At 40.8% G+C, this 23023-nt stretch overlaps 1 protein-coding gene across 1 annotated transcript in view; it reads left to right on the top strand.

Moving 5' to 3' along the window:
- USH2A (usherin) overlaps positions 1-23023 on the top strand; it is an 811661-nt gene that overhangs the window by 196176 nt on the left and 592462 nt on the right. The window contains exons 15-19 of the mRNA XM_047754984.1: positions 7750-7908; positions 15816-16310; positions 17333-17602; positions 19203-19372; positions 22131-22275. Coding sequence (XP_047610940.1) covers positions 7750-7908; positions 15816-16310; positions 17333-17602; positions 19203-19372; positions 22131-22275 — 1239 coding nt within the window. The remainder of the gene's footprint in view (positions 1-7749; positions 7909-15815; positions 16311-17332; positions 17603-19202; positions 19373-22130; positions 22276-23023) is intronic.

Genomic DNA, 23023 nt, shown 5'->3' with positions numbered 1-23023 from the left:
CACAGCAACACCACAGCTCACGGCAACGCCGGATCCTTAACCCACTGAGCAAGGGCAGGGATCGAACCCACAACCTCATGGTTCCTAGTCGGATTCGTTAACCACTACGCCACGACGGGAACTCCTACTCTGTTAACTTTTAACCTACATTTTAGCACAGTTTTATTAGCGATTGTTCTAAGAATTAGAGTGTACATCTTTCTCTGCCACAGATTATTTCAGGTTTATATAGACCTAGTTCTAGTAAATATAACAACTATGCTCCGGTATAGGTCTTTTTCTTTCCTTATTTTTGTATTGTTTATGTGCGCATGTGTATATGCATGTATATTACACTAGTGTAATTATTCTTTTAAATAATATGCTTAAAATCATTTGAGGAAAGGAAACAGGATATGAATAGAGAACACACACACTGTCTTTAATATTTACCTACGTATTTATGATTTCTGGTATTTGTCATACCCTCCCATCATTCCGGTTACTCTCTGTATCATTTCCCTTAGCCTGATGTATTACTTTAGTATTTCTGGTCTGTTATCAATTTTTCAAGTTTTAATGGGGCTAAACTGCTAACAGTGAATTCTCTTCATTTTTTTTTAAATTTTTTGAGAATACCTTTATTTTACTTGTGCATTTGATGGGTATTTTTTCCTATATGAAGAATTCTTGATACCAACCTTTTTTTTTTCTTTTAGGACTTTAAAATAGTCTAAATTTATCATTCTACTACTTTTGGTCTCCATTGTTTTTGTAAGCCTTTAATTGTATTTTCCTTCAACTGTGTATGCGTTGTTTTTCTCTTACTGCTTTCAAGATGTTGTCTGTGTCTTTCACCAGGTTAATTTTACCATGTCTAGGTCTGGATTGCTTTGTGTGCACCCTACTTGCATTATGCTTTTTGGAACTGTTGATAAGTATTTTCATTGAACTTGGACAGTATGAGACAGTATTTCTTCATATCTTTTTCCTCATTTATCTGTCTTTTCTCTCCTTTCGTAGTCCCCATTGCCCATGTGTTGGCACATGGTACATCTGACGTTTTATCACAGGACTCTGAGGCTTTTTTTACTTTTGTTCAATTTTTTTTTCTCTGTTATTTGGATTGGATAAATCATATTGCTATATCTTTAAGTTCTATCTATTGCTTTATATCAGTTTGCTGATTCTTCTTTCATTTCCAATCTGCTGTTGGGTCATCTCTAGATAAGTTTCATTTTAGTTATTATATTGTTCAACTCTGGTTTTGGTGTTTTAATACATTCTATTTCTCTTGAAATCCCCCTTTTATTGAAGCATCATTATCATATTTGTCTTTAATTTTTAGAAAATATTTATAATAGTTGCTTTTTCCCTAAGAGGTAGACATTATCATTTTCTTACTATATATGAGGAAAGGTTCAGAGCATCCAATTGAAATTTGGTGGCAACCATACAATTACCAAAATTCCCAAGCTGAGATGTAGTCCTAAACTGATGGATGTGGTCACAATATTATACTTTCCTTCAATAAAAGAGAGTCTATATACAAATACCACTCTTGGCAATTTCTTTTTTCTTTTTAGCTTTTAGGGCCATACCCCGTGGCTAGGGGTTGAATCAGAGCTACAGCTACCAGCTATAGCCAAAGCAATGCATGATATGAGACACATCTGTGACCTACACCATAGCTCCTGGCAATGCCAGATCTCCAACCCACTGAGCAAGGCCAGGGATCGAACCTGCACCCCCATGGATAACAGTTGGATTCATTTCTGTGGTGCCGCAGTGGGAACTCCTGCTTCTTGGCAATTTTGATTAACAAATATATGCCTATTTTCTCAGACTCATACTTTCAGCACATAAAGTGGGTTCAAGCTTTGCCCAGGATCTCGAAATATTTATTCTTAGAGTAGTATTGGACTATCTAAACCTTCAGACCTTTGGAAATTCTCATTTAAGTGTCAAACAAGCACTGTTCATTTGTACAGTCAGACAAGATTGTGGTTAGAGATGACAAAGAATAATCAACTTTAAATGTTTGAAAGAGCCCATGTGTGTGTACATGTGTTTGATTTTTGTGTTTGTTGCCAAGGAAATTTTCATGTAATGCACATCACTTCTGATAACTTTTGACATGGGACTGAAACATCTGTCTCTTTTTCAGTGATCCCAAAAGTTTTGCTGTCTCAGAAAATACTCTGAAGATCAGTTTTGATTGCTCTAACTCTGAAATCTGTTGTGTTCCTGATAGCATGCAGGGTTTTAGTTGTGATCACTATTATTCACTGAAAAATATTAAATTGCCATAGACTACAAGGCTCTTTTGCGAGTGCTATAGATGAAAGAGTTATGAATCTTTGAGGTTCCACCCAGAATAACAGGATGTACATCCTTAAATTAAAATTCACTGAAAGATCAAATGTACTGGCAACATGCAACCAGCCTCAGTGACCACCTCAAAATATGGTAGATCTTTGAATTAAAACATATAATGAGGTGCTCTTTGGAAATAATTACCTTTTCATATGTCATTTTGAAATTATTATTATTCTCATCCTGCATCTAAATAGGCATATAGACAGTTAGAATGTTAACCTAATAATGAAAATTCCCTTAGAAAAGATAAAAAAAGAGAAGAGTGAGTATCTTGTTTTAATATCTTTCTTTAAAAATACAGCACTGTTATCATCTACCATATGTTTAGAGACATTGTCTTTTGGAAACCTATGCAAAATATATGGAGGTTTATAAATTTCAAATTCAGTGCTCTTGAAATACTTTCTTACAATGTTATTATTGAATTATATCATGTCTTTAAAATGGAGTATATCACTCTTGAATTCTGATGATTAGTAATAGCTTTTAGTTGAAGGTCTTTGCCTGGTGTGTAGGATAACTTCCCGTCACTACTTCATACCTCCCAAATGAAAGGTGGATTCAGCTATGAACAGGGACCTTTCAACCATAATTTCTTCAAATACTTTTTCTATCCCCTTTTCTCTTCTTCTGGAATTCGTATTGTGTGTAGATTGACGTGATTTATATTATCTCATAGGTTTCTTATGTTGCTTTCATTTTTTTTTCATTTGGCTTTTTCTCTGCTGTTCTGATTGAATGATTTCCATTATTCTATCTTCCAGATCAGTTATTCTTTCTTCTTCATTATTCAATCTGCTATTCATTGCCTTTCACTCAGCTTTCATCTGGGCAAATGAGTTTTCTCCTTTTTCTTGGCTCCTCTTCATAGTTTCTAGTTATCTGTTACAGTAATCTGCATTCCTGTCAATAGCCTTTCTTAATTCCTTGAATATTTTCATTATCTCCTTTTCGAACTTGGTGTCCATCAGAAAAAGGTCTGTCTCATTGTTTCTTCTTTCAGGGGAATTCTCTTCATCTTTTAACTGGGAGTGGTTTCTCTACTTCTCCATTTTGCTTTTATTTCTCTTATTCGGAGAGCTTAGGAGAAACGGTTGTCTCCTGGGGTCTTGGAGGGCTGTGTTTATGTGGGAGTGCCCCTGTGTATCCTGCATGGGTGTAATATTTTTGAAATGAGGATTGTTTTTAGTATGGATGACGGCCGCCCCTTTCCTCCGTGTGTGTTGGCCGCTGTCACCTTGAGCGGGGCGTGACTGGTGGTGTGGTGACTGGAGCCTTCCCTGGGTATTGAGCAGGGTCTCCTTTTTGCTCTGCGGTTGTCACTGCCTGGTCAGAGGCAGGGTCTGCTCTGTCGTTGTTGGAGGAGAAGCACCCAGATCTGTTTCTGAGCTGGTTTTCTGAGCTGTGGTGTGAGGTCGGTGGGGCTGGGATGCTCCCACTGGAGAGAGACGAGCCACTGAGGGTTGTCCAGGAGGGAACACACCATGCTGTGTCACCAGTCCCCCACTGTGTGGGCTCAGAACGTTCACTGGTGTTGGCACTGCCCTGGGCCCCCTCTACCCTGGGAATATTGGCGGTTGGCTGGCCCTGGAGTTCCTCAGGCATTGTTTTCACAGAGCCACCCCTGGCACAGATTCACTGAAGCCAAGTCCTAGGACTACAGTAGCCATGCACCTGGACCAGCCATAGGAGCTATGGGGGCAGCCCAGACCCTGTCCTGGCCCAGTCCCTGTGCGCGGGCCCACAGAGCCCACAGCTGCTAAGGCCAGACCCTGTCCCAGCTGTAGGAACACCCTCTGTCTGCTCAGATGTCTCCCAGACACTGAGTTTACAAAGCCTGCAGTGGTGGTAGTAAACTCACAGCTCACCCAGCCACAGGGAGAGATTTCAGCCCTGCCTCTGCAAGTGGGCAACCCACTGGTATCTGAGGCCCCTGAGGTGGCACCCAGTATATTTGCTTCCATGCCCCATGGCGGTGGTGCCCGGGAGCGCTCAAGGAGAGAGGGGCTGCCATGGCAGGTCCTACCCCTCCCTCCAGTCGCCACTTAAGAATGGCCTGCCAGGGCTTCCTCCACATACACCCCCAGCTTCAGCCATAGCACACGCCAGCCCCTTCAGGCTGTGCTCATGCAGCCACCCCAGTCCTTCTCCTGGATCTGAACTCTGAGTTTCAACCCCCAGCCCTCCCCGACCCCCACAGCAGGAAACACACATGCTGGACCAGGCAGGCAGGTGGCACTGAGCTGTTACAGAACCTCTATCTCTCTTCTGCCTGCCACACACAGGCCGTCGCCCTCTCCGCCTAGCCTCTGAAGTTTCCTTTCTGTCTCAGCTGATCTCCCCACGGGTGAGGGGACTTCCCAGGGAGCAGGAACCTTTCCTCACTGACAGCACCCTTCTCGGGTATGCATCCTGTTCTGCTTCCTTTTGTTTTCTTTCGTCTACCCGGTTACATGGAGATCTTTCTTGTCTTATCAGGTCTTTGAGGTTACAGTAGGTTTGCTGTGACAATGATCCCATATTTAGATTGTGTGTGTGTGTGCGCGCGTGTGTGTGTGTGTCTTGTTAGGGCTGCACCCACAGCAGATGGAATTTCCTAGGCTAGGGGACAAATCGGAGCTACATCTGATGGCCTGCACCACAGCCACAGCAACGTGGGATCCAAGCCTTTTCTGTGACCCACTCCACAGCTCCCGGCAGCACTGGATCCTTAGCCCACTGAGCGGGGCCAGGGATTGAACCTGCATCCTCATGGATAGTAGTTGGGTTCATTCCTGCTGAGCCACCACGGGAACTCCTGTAGACATATTTTTGATGTGTTTGTGGGAGCTGGTGGTTCCATGGCTCTCTGCTCTGCCATCTTGATTCTCTCCCTAATGCTTATCTTCAGAAAAAGCTGCTTCCAAAGTTGGCCTTTGGCAAAAGCTTCTTGGAACCTGGATTTTGTGATGGTTTTCCTCCAACCTCAGCATTTTTAGGAATGACTCTCTCTCCCTTAAATTTTGTATAATTTGCGTAGATTGTACTTATACCTGCTTTCCTCCTGGGAATCTGAAACGCTGATATGTGCCAGACAGAGTCTGCCTGTATGAATAGTCCCCAGTATAAGCCCTGGGCACTGCGTTTCTAGTGAACGTCCCTGCTTGGTAACATTGCACATGTGTTTTCATGTGTTGCTGGAGGAATTAGTCACATCCTACATGACTGGAAGCTTGAGCTTGGTTTCCCCCAGGCTTCACCCTTTGTTGATTGTACTCTGCATTCTTTTGCTGTGAGTAGGACTCTATGGTGAGTGAGTGGATTTCCAGTGAATCATCAAACCTGGGAAAGTAGTTTCTTCATTAAGCTCTTTATTAAATCACTTGCGTGTGCTCTCTTTTGAAACACTATCACCTAGTGTCTATAGATATTTCATATAAAAACTATTGATGATTATTTGATTGATTCATGCTTTAAGAATTGTTTTCAATAGAAAGATTATTGTTTTAAAAAATACCTGTGCCTTTGACATCTTATTTAATGAGAAAGCCTGATTAGATCATGTTCCTCTGAATGGATGGAGGATTATGCATTTTTTTAAACCAGGAAGGGGTAAATAAACTGGTGGCTGATTGTCCTTTTTTTCTCTTTTGCATATTCTGAGGGGAGGATGTAGACTTACTCTCCAAAATAGGGAGACTAAGAAAAATATGTAGTAATAAGAAATAATGTATTTATAGTGTCTGTATATGTATGTGTGTATACATGTATATACATATGAAATGGAAAATCACGGAGTTCCCACTTTGGTGCAGCAGAAACGAATCCAACTAGGATGAGGTTGAGGGTTCGATCCCTGGCCCCGCTCAGTGGGTTAAGGATCTGGTGTTGCTGTGAGCTGTGGTGTAGGTCGCAGATGCGGCTCAGATCCCAAGTTGCTGTGGCTCTGGCATAGGCCGGTAGCAGCAGCTCTGATTAGACCCCTAGCCTGGGAACTTCCATATGCTGCGGGTGCAGCCCTAAAAGGACAAAAAAAAAAAAAAAGAAAGAAAGAAATGGAAAATCACAAAAATACTGAGATGACTGTTCTTATGTGCCTGTTGGAAGAAATCGTATTATCTCTAACAATCAGCATTTTTTAGCTGAAGTGTACTTTATTTACAATTTTGTGTTATTTTCAGTTGTATAACAAAGTGATTTAGTTGTACAAATCCGAATTTTTTCTGTTATAGATTATTACACGATACTGAATACAGTTCCCTGCGCTGTACAACAAGTCCTTGTTGTTTATCTGTGTTTTTCATAGTAGTGTGTACCTGTTAATTCCAAACTCCTAATTTATCCTTCTTCCCCCCACCCCACCCTACCCCCGCTTTCCCCTTTGGCAACCATGCGTTTGTTTTCTGTCACAATCACAAACATTTTTAACAGGTGTTATAAGCAATCATAGCATCTCTAACAGCTGCTTGTGTGTTAATTTAGTACATTTAAATTGCTTCTTGCTAATATTTAGACTATTTAACATCCATAGCATTCATAGCTATTTGTATCACCAGCTATTAATTCTTTCTTTTACACTGTGCTCTGTGAAGCAAGATGAGGCATTGTGTTTAATGGAATGGAAAACTTCCTTTTAAAAATCCAAAAATTATACTACTTAAATTTCAAGTCTCAACAGAATTTATGTATATGATCTTTAAGTAGAAAATAAATGTTATGCATCCTTGAGTATTTTCTTAGAAAAAAAAAAGACAAACAAGTAGAGAGAAAGATACTTTATATTTTCATTTATATGTGGAGTCTAAAAACAAACAAACAAAAAGAAACAAAAACAAAACAATGAACAAAGACCACAAAATAGAAACAAACTCACAGACACAAAGAATACACTAGTGGTTGCAAGATGGGCGGGAAGTGGGAATATGGGTGAAACAGATAGATGAACAGGACTAAGAAGTATAAATTTCCAGTTACAAAGTAAATAAGTTACAGGGATGTTACATACGTACATATGGCACAGGGGATATAGTTACTAATGTTGTAATAACTCTGTATGGAACATACTCGGTATAAGTATCAAATCACTGTTATCCACCTGAAATGAATATAGCATCGTTAAGTCATGTGTACTTCAAGAAGTGCTTAATGTGAACTTTTGTGGTTTCATACCTCAACCCTATTTATGTCAGCTACATTGACCTACAAATTTGTTTTATGTTTATAGATAAAAAGCTTTGTTTTAGAGAACTCATGATGTATACCCTTTGTTTATTAATGTCTTGGTAAACCGCATGTCTTCTTGATAAAGTAATCCTAAATCAGAAAGACCTCTTTGCTGGATGTCTTGCTTCAGTTTACTTGTGTCTTTATTGATTGCCTTTGCTAATAAATGCTCTCTCCATTGTAATTTAGCTCCATCCCAGCAACCTCCACCCAGAGGACAAGTTCAAAGTTCTTCTGCTATCAATCTTTCCTGGAGTCCACCTGATTCTCCAAATGCCCACCAGCTTACTTACAGTTTACTCAGGGATGGTCTTGAAATCTACACAACTGAAGATCAATACCCATACAGTGAGTTTAAAGGTTTTGTGATGGAAAGATACAATATTCTAAGAATTGATAAATTAGTTCATGTCTTTGACATTGAGGAGAAATCTTGTGGTTTCTTCTGTCTAGCATGGAGTGTTTCAAGCAGAGAGAGAATTACAGATCTCACTAGTAATCAAAGAAATGCAGTGAAAATGAAGTGCTTATTATTTGATAAGCCATGAATGCTTATCAAATCCCCAAAGATGAAAAAAAATTACCCTTTCCAGCATTAAAGAGGATATGGAGAAGCTAGAACTAATGCAAACTGCTGGGCTATCTGTGTGGGTTCATTGGTATGACTTTTCATGTGGAATAACTTGTTAAAATGTATGAGAAACCTTGCCCTTTTGCAAACCATTTGGCTCAGCAAACCTACTTTAGAAAATTTATCTCAAATGAATAGTCATAAATGAACACCAAATCACAAAGTATGTCCAAACCCACACTATTTGTAATGGCAAAATATTGGAAAAATTCAGACATTCAGAAAACTTTCAATTAATTGTGGCACATGGCACTATAGAACCTGATACATTATAAAGTACATTGTAGAATATGGTCACCAATAAAATGCTATCTTATCAATAAATGGAAAACATTGATGAAATATTGTGTAAGGTAATGAAAAGATATTAAAAGTAGGCGTTCCCGTCATGGCTTGGTGGTAATGAACCCGACTAGTGTCCATGAGGAAGCAGGTTCAATCCCTGTCCTTGCTTAGTGGGTTAACGATCCGGCGTTGCCATGAGTTGTGGTGTAGGTTGCAGACCCAGCTCAGATCCTGTGTTGTTGTGGCTGTGGTGTAGGCCAGCTTCTATAGCTCCGATTTAACCCCTAGCCTGAGGACTTCCATATGCCGCAAGTGGAGACCTAAAAGGACCAAAAAAAAAAAAAAAAAGAAAGCAATCTATGACTTCTGGTCTCTAATTTTCTCTGGATATAAGGATTATGAAAAATTTATCAAATATTTCTATCATAGGGGGTTCAAGCTTTAAATTCTCAGGTGGAAAAACAGACTATTCCAAAAGATAAATTAGAATACTAACATGCAAACAAATAGTGGAATTTTATGCCTACCGTGTCATCTCCGCAGAGGTAGAACCCAACAACATGACATTAAATTGAGAGAGGAAGGCTGTGAACAAACCATGGACTATCTTTGCTCCTGAAACTTTTATGAAGATTTTACTATTTTATTATTATTATTATTATTATTATTATTTGCGTTTTAGGGCCACAACTGTGGCATATGGAATTTCCCAGGGTAGGGGTCAAATTGGAGCTGCAACGACCAGCCTATGCCACAGCCACAGCAGGATCTGAGCCATGTCTGCCACCTGCACCACAGCCCATGGCAATGCTGAATACTTAACCTGCTGAGCAAGACCAGGGATTAGACTGGCATCCTCGTGGATACTAGTCGGGTTTGTTGCTGCTGAGCCACTATGGGAGCTCCTGAAGATTTTAAAGTAGCTCGTAGAAGTCAAACGATTGAGACCCATTGTCTTAAAAATTTTTTACTAAGATATTTTATATACTTTTTCCATAAAGACAACATGAAGACTTAGAAATTTTTATATTCTTCTGCTCTGCCTTCCCTGATGTTTGCTTTGTTTGCCATGTTTAGCTACAAGCTAGTTTAAGAAACTGGTTTAATAAACATTGGAACAGTGACTCCAATTCAGGTTTCCATTTTGTTCTCTTTGTTTAAGACCCAGTTTTCCAAACTCTAGTTTAATGTGCTTAATTAGTTAGGAAAATGTATAAAGCTATGTAGAAACATTGAAGTTCCAAAATCTTTTTCACAGTGACTAGGAAGATGCCTTGTTTTGACATATTGATTAGCTTTACAACTTTTGCATAGCATACAGTTTTACTTTGTATATATTACAGTAGGTTACATTTTGCACCTAGTTCTGTATGACTCACATTATTATGGCCAACACTTTGTGTTAACTCTGCATGTCTCTTCAGTACTCCCAGTCTACTTTGAAGTTAATGGAAACTCTGAACTTCATGATGCAGATTTCAAAGAGAAACGAACATCTGTCTACATCTGCCATGTTGGCAAAGCATCCTGAAAACCTGCTACTAGAATGTTTATTTTCTTCCAAATGTCAGCATGATCCAGGTGTCCTGAAACTTAAGCTTTTGTGATAGGAGAAGAGAGCATTATAAAAATGTTGAAAGTGATTTTGAAGATGACAGTACTGCTGGTTGAATTATTTCTGGAGTTGTGAATTAGGGCCATCCTCTTTTCCACAGAGGTGGATTCGACAGTAAAATTAAACTTCAGTTGCGCCCTTTAATCCAGAGGCGTGTTTTCAAAGGAGCATAGTGTGATCTGTTTTATAGAACACTAATGCGATACAACACTCTGCCTCTTTTTTATGATTGCCCTAACATAGACCGCAAATAACAGTTTCTTACATAATAAATGTGTGTTCATCCCCTAATCAGACATTTATATAATCCTATTAAGCAAGGTATTATTGCTTAAAACCTTATTTTTCATTAAAGAAATGCTGCTTCTGGCATTTCTTGACAATCACTATAATTAATCATGTGAAAATTATCTGCATGATGGCATTTGAACGGTAAGAACAATTGGGTAATGCTGTCAGAAGTTTGTATCATTCTAATAATACCCTCATGTTTATTACTCTGTTTCCAGTGTGTGGATAGCAAGTGTGATATGAAGAGGAAACAGCACTTATTTTCAGTCGGATGAACACAAATCTTTGGGTTAAATAAAGGCATTTGGAATTATAGGTGGAGAATCATTGAACTTTTCAAAGAAAATTAATAGTGTTGTCTTCCAAGCAAGTTTGACCATTTGCTTGAGACCATTATAGATTTCCTTGTTAGAATAAAACTTTTCCTAGCTAGCCCGATGCACTGTAAGATTCTCCGGAACTGTAGTTTCTAAACTAGGATCATGACACACTGGTATTCTCGTCTTTAGAGTTTGCAGATTATTTGTTCTTAGTATAGCTGCTAATAATGGTTACATAATTTTAAAGGTGATGAAGAATTTTTTAAAGGGAAGTTAAGGTATATTCAATGGTTTACCTCAGTAAATTTTCACTTGTTTTGCATCCTCATTAGGTTTTTACGAGTAGAAGAGAAAGGTGTAGAGGTTAAAGGTAGTATTCTGGGAATTCTACATAATCAGCACCTAATATTATCTTCCCTGATTCTCAGTCATGGTTCCCCACTGGTATTTTATGTTTTATAGGTGTGAAGAGAATTGCTACCGCAGGAAATAGCATACTTTTGATAGTATTGAAGTTTTAGGGCATGGTCAGGAAATGATATTATTTTTTTCTACTTGAGTTTGATAAACTGAAGGGGCACTACAAATAAGAATCAGGCAGATGGAAATTAAAAATAAAAATGTTTTTTCATTACTAATAGAAGCCATTTTGGAGACTATTCCTTTGGTTTTGCAGGAAGACAGATTAGAAAATAAAAAAAATCAGTGGGCTGATCTGAGCATGCTTTGCTTTTTTTCCCTCCAAATTCCCAGTCAGTTAAATCATTCCTCCTCTGGTGTGCCATGTGTGGGGAGACGGTCCGTAAATGTTCCTCCAGGGAATTTTGCTTCCACGGCAAACTAGAGGATGATTATTTCTGCATGTGACTAGTGCTTCCATCATCTAGGGGCAGGAACATAGTTGAAGTTGAGCGTTTTAGACAATAAAATATCTTCGTGAACTCTGGGATTTTGTTTCTGCCTTTCATGCCATTGTCGTTTGTTCTTCCAGACTACATCAAAGGATCGGTGTAACAAATGGTGAGATAGTTCAGTTACCTCTGAGAGCAATACACAAACGAAAACTTAAGGAGGGGATAAGAATGAAAACAGAAGAGAAGATGAAAATCAGTGGTTATTATAAGGCTCTTAATATTATTTCCTGGGGAAAAAATCAGATAAATATGAAGAATCATTCATTCGTTAACACTCTGTTCACTTCTTGCTGCATACCAGGACCTGTACCAGCCACTAGAAACACGAGGATGGAAGGAACAGTTCTCATTATTGAAAAGGGAGTCAGATAAATAAACCAAAATTCAGTGTAATGTATTAAGTGCTATGCCAGAATGGACTTGGTGCATTAAGAAATACTCCTTATTAAGAAATACCCTAAGGAGTATTTCTCAGTATCCAGTAAGCGAAGGAGGAGGACAAAGCAGCCGTGCCTCTGGGGGCAGAGAGAGCAATAGAGAAGTTTCACGATAAGCAGGTGGCAACGTCAGTAAGCTGAATGAGCCAGGTACTGCTGTAGAGGAAGAATAATTCTCTTGCAAGAAATTGTATGTGACAAGACTTGAAGGTGTGTGACATAGTAAGGTTATTTGAGGAAACTTGCTCACTTCGCTGTGGCTCCAGTGGGTGGTAACCCTGGGAGAAAGGCACACCAGCCAGAGAGTGACCCCCTGCATGTCTAAGGAGGAATTTCGTGACGTTCTTGTGCAACAACTTGTCCAACGTGATTCTGATTTTAGTGCGTATACCTTTTTTTTTTTGTCTTTTTGCTATTTCTTTGGGCCGCTTCTGCGGCATATGGAGGTTCCCAGGCTAGGGGTCGAATTGGAGCTGTAGCTGCCAGCCTACACCAGAGCCACAGCAATGCGGGATCCGAGCCGCGTCTGCAACCTGCACCACAGCTCACGGCAACGCCGGATCGTTAACCCACTGAGCAAGGGCAGGGACCGAACCCGCAACCTCATGGTTCCTAGTCGGATTCGTTAACCACTGCGCCACGACGGGAACTCCGCGTATACCTTTTAATTATAAAAGTGGTATATCCAATAAAGCAAATTTAAAAGAAAACAATGTAACCATCACAATTTCAACTTTCCAGAGCCAAAACTAAGTTCATTACGGAAGATTTCTTGCATGGTGTGTCCTCCAGTTTATTTTTCATAATAATCAAGTACACGTACCGTTACATTCTGTATTTTTCTCCTGTGGCTCCAAGGTCTTCATCACTCTTGTTTGAAGTCACTGTATAATATTAGAATCCTGAGAGTGTAATATTCAAGTAATATAACTCATTAAGAAATTCTAGGCGTTCTCATTGTGGCTCAGCAGGTTAAGAACCCAACATAATATCCATGAGGATGCAGGTTCAATCCCTGGCCTGCTCAGTGAGTTAAGAATCCTGCATTGCCACGGGCTGTGGCATAGGTCCCAGATGCAGCTTAGGTCTGGCATTGCTGTGGCTGTGGTATAAGTTGGCAGCTTCAGCTACGATTCAACCCCTAGCCCAGAAACTTCCATATGCCACAGGTGCAGCTGTAAAAAGAAAAAAACAAACCCTCTAATTTAATTTACTTAAACATTTCTTCTTATAAATAACACATCAGTCATTTTATATGCTTCCCAAGGAAATGTTTCCTAAGACCTTGGCTAAAAACCATGGTCTCCTAAAAGGTTTTTTAACGTATACATCTTCAGGTCGTAAATTTTTTGCCTCTTGGTTCCAGACTGTGTCTTTGTTGTGTGCTTTGTGGTGATGCAGCCGGAGCCTGTGAACATGTCTCCCTTACTCGCTGGTAGGACATTGAACTCTGTGCCGGAGGGACTCTGCAGGAGGCAGAGCTTTCTCTTCCTGCTTGCAGTGTGCACCCCTCCCAGGAGACACAGAACAAGTGATGTTCGGACACATGCACTGCGTCATCCTTGGACAGTTTTCCCCCAGGACCCGGCACTGCCGGTCGTGGCTGTCCAGTGCGTTCTGCGGTACAGCCCTCATCCCAGGCGGCTTTCCTTGGCCCTCTGCCAGTGAGCTTGTCCTAGCAAGTTCTACGGTAGAGCACCTCCGATGCTGGAGGACAGATGCCAAGGGAGTTATGCCTTCATGGAACCTCAGCAAACTTCACCATCAAGTGGGACACAGGTGCACCCTCTCCAACAAAGCCTGGCCTCATCCCAGGAGACTCTCCCGGTCCTGTTCCTTCCCCAGGTGCTCTGCCTTAACATTGCAGGTCGTGACTTTTCCTTGTCTGTTTTCTTCCTGTGTGTTTCATAGGTTTCTGGTCCCCTCACAGGATGAAACCTTTTTGTAATCAATCATTCTTTGTATTCAGCGTTCCTTGTTCAGACTCTTCTGTGGGTTCTGTGACTCGCTTGGCCTCTACTGCAATAGTCAGTGTGTTTTCACCAAGACTTGGCAGTGACTTATGTAACAGGGTGTCAGTGTTCCCTCAGATGATCACAGCCTTAGTCCATCAAAGGTACTGTCATAAAACACCACCACCCGGGTGCCTTGTAAACAACAGAACTTTCTTTCTCAATGTTCTGGAGGCTGAACCACCAAGGTCACGGTGCAAGCAGGGTCAGGTTCCAACGACAGCTCTCTTCCGTGGTGCAGTCTGCCACCTCCTTGCTATGTCCTCACATAGGGGGAGAGAGGAGAGATTTTCCTGGAGCCTCCTTTCTAAGGGTGCTAACCCCACTCATGGATGCCACCCGTGCAACCTCATCACTTTTTAAAGCGCCACCTCCTAATACCATCATCTTGGGCCTTAGGTTTCTAGCATATGAATTCGGGGAGAACACAACCTTCAGTCTATAGGATTCGCTCTTGTTCCGTCTTCGGTTATTCCCTTTCACCAACCATCATGATGGCATTTGGGAGAAAGATGGTTTCCCTCTGGCCTTTTGCTTCTGCAGACACTTCAGAGGAGCCTGGCTCGTTTGCGAGGGAATCCGCATGTCATTCTCGTGACATCCTCTTGTGATGCAGGAGAAGCTGGTGAACCCAAGTTCATCCTCATCTTCACAGTGAGGTCCTCGTGTGCAGCCCTAGCTCAGCCTCTCCCAGGCTCTCGCTGTTGCTGGGAGCGCCCTAAGGTTGTATTCCATGTCCTTCATCCAAGCTTCGTCCCTTCCAAGATGGGAGGGTTACCTTGTTCTGGTCACAGAAGTTCCCCTTGCACCCTTGCTGGTTCTCAACACAATATCTTCATCATTCAAGAAACCAAGAAGTCCTGTGTTTTAAAAACATACTCCAGATGATCGATTATTTTTTTTTGAGCATTTAAACATGCTGCATCTTCAGGCCCGCTCCTTAATGGGCTCTTCTCTGCCTGTTCACACAGAGTCCCAGGAGGGAGTGGGCCATGGCCACGCTGGCATTTGCAGGTTTCACAATCTGTAGTGCATGCTCTGTCCCTTAGAGAAGGGAAAGTTCCAGGCACATATCTGATCCTGTCCACTCCCTATCATGTTTTTTTCTTTAGATTCCTTTTTCTACCTTCTGTCTTTCTCTCTCTCTGAAATCCTTCATGTCCAGAGGTTCTGCTTACCCACGATTTCTCTTGTGTGGATTTTCCATTGCTGATAGCAGGTTGTCTCTGCAATATTATGGCTTAAAGCAGCAACAGTCGTTTATAGTTTCACAGTTGCCACGGGTCAGACATTCAGGGAAGATTGTTGGCTAGACAACAGGATGTTGACCAGGTAACAGATATGGCAGTAGTTTTCCAACCCTTGGTCTAGCGTATTAGGTGGCAGTGTCTACAAACAGTCCAATTACATAGAAGAAACATAGTTATTTCTATTTTAGAGAACTGTAAGAACTTCCTCTTAGACCATTTATTAGAAGGACTGTCTTGTAAAGGAACAAGACGAGAGCTTAAACTTCTAAACATGCATCATTACAAAAGGCACTTTTCCTATATTCCACTATACTGTAAAAAGCAACCCATATTTGCTTTATTTCACATTTTTAAAATATGGACCATGCTCTTGTTCAAAACAAGAATGGGTTGATGTTGTTCATGTATTATCTTATATAATAGAGAAAAAATTAGAAATGTTTCCTTACCAGTCTGTGAAATGTAACCCTTTTCTTCTTTTTTTTCCCTTTTAATTTCAGACATTCAGTCCTTCTTAGACACTGGCCTGTTGCCGTATACCTCCTATTCCTATCACATGGAGACCAGGAGTGTGAGCGGTTCCACAAAGAGTGCAGCTGTCACCTACAAGACAAAACCGGGGGCTCCAGAGGGAAGCTTGAACTTGAGTTATATCAGTCCTGTGCACTCAGACTCGGTGACGCTGACCTGGGCGACGCCTTCAAATCGTTCTGGTCCCATAGAGAAATATATTTTGTCGTGTGCTCCCATAGATGGCGTCTACCCATGTGTTCCTTATGAAGGTCCTGAAACCACAGCTACCATCTGGAATCTGGTTCCATTCACCAAGTACCATTTTACTGTACAGGCATGTACCAGTGGGGGCTGTTTACACGGCTCCCCCCTTACGGTGACCACAGCCCAGGCACCTCCCCGAAGGCTGGATCCTCCGGTGGTGCGGAAGATCAGTGCCTCAGAGCTTCATGTAGAATGGGCCCCTCCAGTGGAACCAAACGGTAGGAATTCAAGGCTTAGACGTCCCATTCTTGAGTAGAAGATGAATGAGAATCGAGGTTTTTTTGGAATTGTGCAATACGATTCTGGCAACTCTTTTTGACTTTATAACTGCAGGATGTAATAATTGGTAGACAGTTTCTTAGGATATGAGATACTATTTGTCCTGGTTAGTAGAACAAGTATATTTCTTTAATCTAATAACACATTCCACTCATTTAAATTGCCCCCTAAAAGGCTAATATTATCTTTGCTCTTTACTGACATCTGCCATAACACAAATGATGTTTCTAATTTGAAACTCACTTATGAAATGCATTATATTTGACTGTGTCACAAGTTAGGGCACCCATAAGTAGTAAATTTTCTTTTAAGCAAGAGAAAGCTATGAAATGATACAAAAAATATGTATATAGGCTAGCTGACTCCATTAAGCTAATTTTTGCGCTCATATAATTGAACCCTTGGTTATACAGGCCAGCACACATTCATAGATTTTTAGTGATTTAATATCATGCATGTGTTATGGCAAAACCTTTTTTCTTTGAATTTTTAAGTTACTTAATAAAACCAGCCAGAAGTGAACTGTAATATTCTAATATTTATGCCAACAAGGCTTATGTTTAGCAGATAATCAAATTAAAATACCCCAATTTGAAAAAATACAAACTGAAGTTAAAATAATCTAATTCCCCAACAGGAATAGCCATTCCATTAGAAATAATGGCTAATCATCCTAAAAAATATGGAATTTATCTATCATACATTTTGTGTTTGTACGCTTTTCTGCTTGGTTTTCATTTTCCATGAATATGCTTTTTAGTAATATCTCATACATTGATCGAGCTATCTTTTTTTTTTTTTAAAGTAAGTACTTATCATTTAGATTACCAAGAAAATGGGTAGGTAATGGAGTGAGAAGAACAATGAAAGCCAGAACTCTTCGAATAACCCACCCCTCCCCACCCCTAAAATAGTCCATTTGTCACCTCAGTCATCTTTGTTCACTCTGTCACTTTTCTAGGCATAATTATAAGATATGAACTCTACATGGTAAGACTGAGATCCAGTGGAGAAACCAGGTCAGCAGAAAGTCGAGTCTTTCAGAGCAGCGGCTGGCTCAGCCCTCACCAGTTTGCCACATCAGCCAATGAAAATGCTTTAGAACCACCTCAGACAACCACAGTCATCACTGGCTTGGAGCCGTACACCCAGTACAAGTTTAGAGTCTTAGCTGTGAATATGGCTGGGAGTGTGTCTTCGGCCTGGACCACAGAGAGAACTGGAGAATCAGGTGACGATCAGTGCTTTAAACTCTTCGTCGGGAAACTCCTGAATGAAAGTATTGCCTCAAGTCAAGTCAACAGGACTAAAGCACGTTTGAAAAGCAAGAGTTACAAACTGACATATGCCAAGGAAATAGTTGATACATAAATGAGTTGCATAGATAACCCAAGGTCATAAAGTTCTTGCCATAGTTTTTAGGGAAGGAATTAATGTTTGTGCTCTTACTGCAAGGGAGGAAAATGCCCTGACTATAGTTAGAATCTATTGGGAATGTTTGTCAAAAATAGCAGTTGGTTTCCAGGCTTGAAGTGCATTGGCCATATGTTCTGTCTTGCTCCAAATTCAGCACAATTTATGTTCAATGAAAGAGATAACTGTTACCAGTTTCACAAATCTTTTTGTTTGTTTGTTTCTCTCTTTCCAAAACAAATAGTTTAGGTACTAAATTGTACCTTCAAACATAATCCGCCAACCAATATCTGCAGTTCACAAGTGTGCTTATAAGCAGTTGCCAACATGGTAAGGAAGGATGGTGAAAAGTTTACATTTTCTTGAGGTAGCTTTGCTAAAATGAATGAGAGACTTAATCCTGCACTTTACCCTTTGTATTAAAAACACGTCAAACTTGATGAGGCATTGACCCCCCCCCCCCAAAAAAAAAACCATACAGTCTGGCTGTGCTTTGACTATATGGCTATCCAAAGAAACCCAAGTCCTGATTTAAATTGGATCCATTAGCACGGTGGAGGATACCGGTAGGAGGATACCGGTAGCTTCAGGTTGATGTCTAGGGAATGATTTCATGAATAAAATGTGCATTGTGCTTGCACCTCTCTTAATGACTCCCAGCCATCGTGGACAAATAATAGGGCCACGATAGCACAAGTGATGAGCCATGGCATTCTGGAAGGGGAAAATCAAGGTCAGAAAGGAAAAGTAATGGGTGAAACAGCAATACTGGAGCCTCATCATCATATGGGTCACTGGCTAATGAAAGTGCGACGAGGTCCTCTGATAATACGGCTTTGTTAGCACATTTAAAATCCATATTAAGATCTCAAGGATGGCAGGGGGAGGATGTCTGTGTGTATGTCCCTGAACATTTCAATCAAGATTTATGGAAAACTTTTCAAATCTCTTCAGGGTTATGGAGAACATTTTCGAGGCATCTCTTTCTGAAGAGGGATGTTCTCCCAGCAGCTCAGGGGCATACTTGTCTACACAGGAAACCCAATGTCACCAGGCATCGGTCCAAAGTTTGTGGACCGAGACCTCTCCTGTTTTGGGGGCTTCTCCTTCCCAATACTTGATGAGACCTATGGTTTCCTCCCCAGTCATCTACTGTTATCCTTATGCACACAAGCAAATTCTTGTTTTTATTTCGTAAATGGAAAATGCCTTTGTAAGTAGTGTAAACATCTTTGTAGATATTAAAAAATGAGTAGCTTTCATAGACCCCAGTATATGCTCTGCTTATCAAGCATTAGAATATTAGGTAAGGAGTGAGGTATTTCAGAAACGAGGATAAATGCGTGAATTGTTTGCAAACCTGTAGATACAACATTCATCTTTTTTTTTTTTGCCGCTGTTACGGTTGTCGTTAACAGCTCCTGTGTTCATGACCCCTCCTACCGTCTCGCCCCTCTCACCACACTCGCTCAATGTGTCCTGGGAGATGCCGGCAGACAACGTTACAAGAGGGAAGGTCGTAGGATGTAATATCACTATGATTTCTGAACAGTCACCCCGACAATCTCATCCGGTGGTGTTTTCACAGGTATTGTTATTTTCAACTAATGTTCTTTCACAGTTGAATTGTATCTTCATTTTGATATTTTCTGTGTTTGTGGAATTCAGTGACAGCATTTTCCCTTAGATAATCCTAAAATGGAACATTTGTTTCTTAATATTATTTTCTGTATAGCAGGCTCCATGCACTTATATCACTTACTTTTTTTCTAATATAAGAATTTATTGGAACAAAGTTGGTATATTTTTGCTTCATAAAATTGACTTTTTCTACTTAGCATATCCCCTTAGATATCTTGCAAGATGCTGACATTTAGGAGCTGTTTATTGTGTATACAATGACAATTCAACCAATCCACAATCAGTTGATATTTGTATTGTATTGATTCTTTTGGAAATGTAAATATCTTATACAGGGAGTTCCCTTCACGGCACAGGGGAAATGAATCCGAGTAGAATCCATGAGGATGCAGGTTTGATCCCTGGACTTGCTCAGTGGTTCAGGGATTCTGGCATTGCCCTGAGCTGTGGTGTAGGTTGCAGACGTGGCTCGGATCCCACCATTGCTGTGGCTGTGGTGTAGGTCAGCAGCCGTAGCTCTCATTTGACCCCTAGCCTGGAAACCTCCGTATGCCACGGGTGTGGCCCTAAAAAGACAAATACACACACAGACACACACATCTTATACGAACATTTTGCATATTTCTATTTCCCAAGAAAAATTTGAGGAATGGAATTTATCAGCGCTCATAGCAAAGGTCATGAACATGTTCCCGGTTTGGGATCTGTGGGCACATATCGCCTCCCTGGCAGTGAGGAGAATAATGATCACAGATGACAGTGGAGTCACTGGGTCATTTGATATGCATGACAATCCTGGAGGATGAAAGGCTCTTGCTACTCTTCAGCTGATTGCGTGCCCACTGTCCAGTCTATCAGCATGCAGGTGACCAGCGACACAGACTGGCTGATGTCGACTGGACAGGGCAGTCTGCATGCATTTCGCTGTGGAGCATCTCATCGGGGGAAGGCGCTCTTTGGTGGACATGAACATGACATAAAAGATCTGCACACTTCAAGCCCTGCCCCGTGCGCCTGCCCCCAGCCTTCTCCCCCAGACCCGGTGGTTCCTGATCTTCCTGGTTTCTTACTGAGCAAAACTGAGCCCAATAAGAAACCGAGCCGTGGAGTTCCCATTGCGGCTCAGCGGTAACAAAGCCAATGAGTATCCATGAGGAGGCTGGTTCGATCCCTGGCCTCTCTCAGTGGGTTAAGGATCCTGCGTTGCCATGAGCTGCGGTGTAGGTCGCAAATGCGGCTTGGATCCTGCGTTGCTGTGGCTGTGGCGAAGGCCAGCTGGCAGCTGCCACTCTGATGTGACCTCTAAGCCTGGGAACTTCCACATGCTGTGGGTGAGGCCCTAAAAAGAAACAAACAAACAACAAAGAAAACCTTTCCGGAACAGAATGAGTTTTATTTTTCTTAGAAAAAGTTGTCACATTTTCTCATTTTCTCAAAAGAGAAAGTTTATATCTTCAATGTCTAAGTAGCCATGTTAGAATTAGAGAAAGGATTAATAATTCAATGCTTGATGTTTTTCTGATTTCTACGTATAATTACAAGGAAATGGTACCAATGTTTTAAGTTTTTCCTAGACTTTTAGAATCTTTGAAATCACCTTTATTTATAAAAGAATGTTAGGTAAACAGTATAATTTATATTCTAATCACACTGCTTTATAGAACTACCCAGTTTATGAAATTTTAAAGTCAGTACTCAGCCACATATTCCAAATGAACTTTACTGTATTTCTAAAGGGAAAAAATGAAAATCTAGAAATTGATTCCAAATGTTACTATTTTTTACAGTTACCTGTGGTATTTATATTATGGAAGATTATTTGATATGAATGTATATCAGTATCCCTCAGAAAAATAGTTTTGAACTCATGCTTTCTATCAAACTATCTGTTTTAATGATTTTTTTCCCCCTGAATGTAATCACCAGTGGTCTTTGTATGTACTGACTAAGCAAATTTACATGGTTGTGTTTCATCACTTCCAGTTGTAATGATAGTACCAGTTCTCAGTGTTGGTTGTTTAATTACTTGTTTATGGACCACAGAGCTCCTCTCAGTCTCCTTTGCTTGACTCTGCTATTTTCATCTGAAATTCTGAGATAAAGACCGTATTTCAAACACTGTAGCTGTTAGATCAATCTGCTTATGCTTATTTGTATAAGAAAGATAATTGAACATTGATTGCACTTGGATGTTCAGTCATCTTTCCTCCCCTTTTTCTTCCTCTGGTGTTTTTTCTTTTTTTGGGGGGGGGAACAAATAATGGGATTGGTTTACCATAGCGGCATCTTTCTGTACTAGCTCCATCAGCGGGCATGTGGGCATCCCTGCCCTGGGTTTGTTTTGGCCAAGCCCCGCGGTTTTATTTGGACTTTTTTCATGATAACAATGACGATGTCACCATCCTTTATCTGCACCATCAGTGACAATAACCGCACCACCACGCTGCTTTATGAGGCAATAACTTGGTTTCCTCATTTATCCACTCAGGAACTGGCTTATTACCTCATAAAACAGTGTGATTGTACAATTATCAATTAAATCTGAGCTTGTTGAGCCCTTCAAAAAATAAAAAAAAACCCTTTTCCTAATAGTGGTTGGCAATAATCCCCTCTGTCAGAATTCACAGAACTTTGATTGCCAAGCTTGTATTTTTCCACACTGATTGTCTATTCTCTGACTTTTTTCTTTTTTTTTTGCCTTGCAGGTGTTGTACACTGCTAAATCCCAAGAACTGTCTTATGTTGTAAAAGGACTAAAACCTTATAGGATATACGACTTTACTGTTTCTCTCTGCAATTCAGTTGGTTGTGTAACCAGTGCTTCGGGAGCCGGACAGACTTTAGCAGCAGGTAAGCCAGTTTTAATGGATGTGAAAAATATATTGTGTATTTATAAACAAACACCCCCAAAACTCAATCACTTCTTTAGTCTGGACTTAATATTTGTCTTCTCTGCTTCCTCCTGCTCCCTCACTTACTCTGATGGCTACTGACCTTGACATAATTGAACAGAAAAATAAAGTTAAATCTAAGAGCCCTGAAGTTCCCATCATGGTGCAGTGGTTAACAAATCTGACTAGGAACCATAGGTTGTGGGTTCGATCCCTGGCCTTGCTCAGTGGGTTAAGGATTTGGCGTTGTCATGAGCTGTGGTGTAGGTTGCAGATGTGGCTCGGATCCCATATTGCTGTGGCTGTTGTGTAGGCTGGTGGCAACAGCTCCAATTAGACCCCTGGTCTGGAAACCTCCATATGCCATGGGTGCGGCCCTAGAAAAGACAAAATATATATATATATATATATGAGCCCTGAGGATTCCTGAGATGCAGCTGTGTCATAATAGGAAATATAATAAGATGTAAGCTCATTCCTCATCAGTATAGTGGTGAGTGTCCCCTCCTGTCACACAGGAGACTGGGGTTTGATTCCCTGATGGGGATGACACAGCAGATCTGGAGTTGCCATTGTGGTTCAGCAAGTTAAGAACCCGACTAGTATCCATGAGGATGCAGGTTTGATTCCTGGCCTTGTTCAGTGGGTTAAGGATCCTGCGTTGCCACAAGCTGCGGCATAGGTCACAGATGCAGCTTGGATTCGAC

The sequence above is a fragment of the Phacochoerus africanus genome, chromosome 12 (genome assembly GCF_016906955.1).
Source record: "Phacochoerus africanus isolate WHEZ1 chromosome 12, ROS_Pafr_v1, whole genome shotgun sequence".
Lineage (NCBI taxonomy): Eukaryota > Metazoa > Chordata > Mammalia > Artiodactyla > Suidae > Phacochoerus > Phacochoerus africanus.
This window is presented reverse-complemented; position numbering and strand designations above follow the sequence as displayed.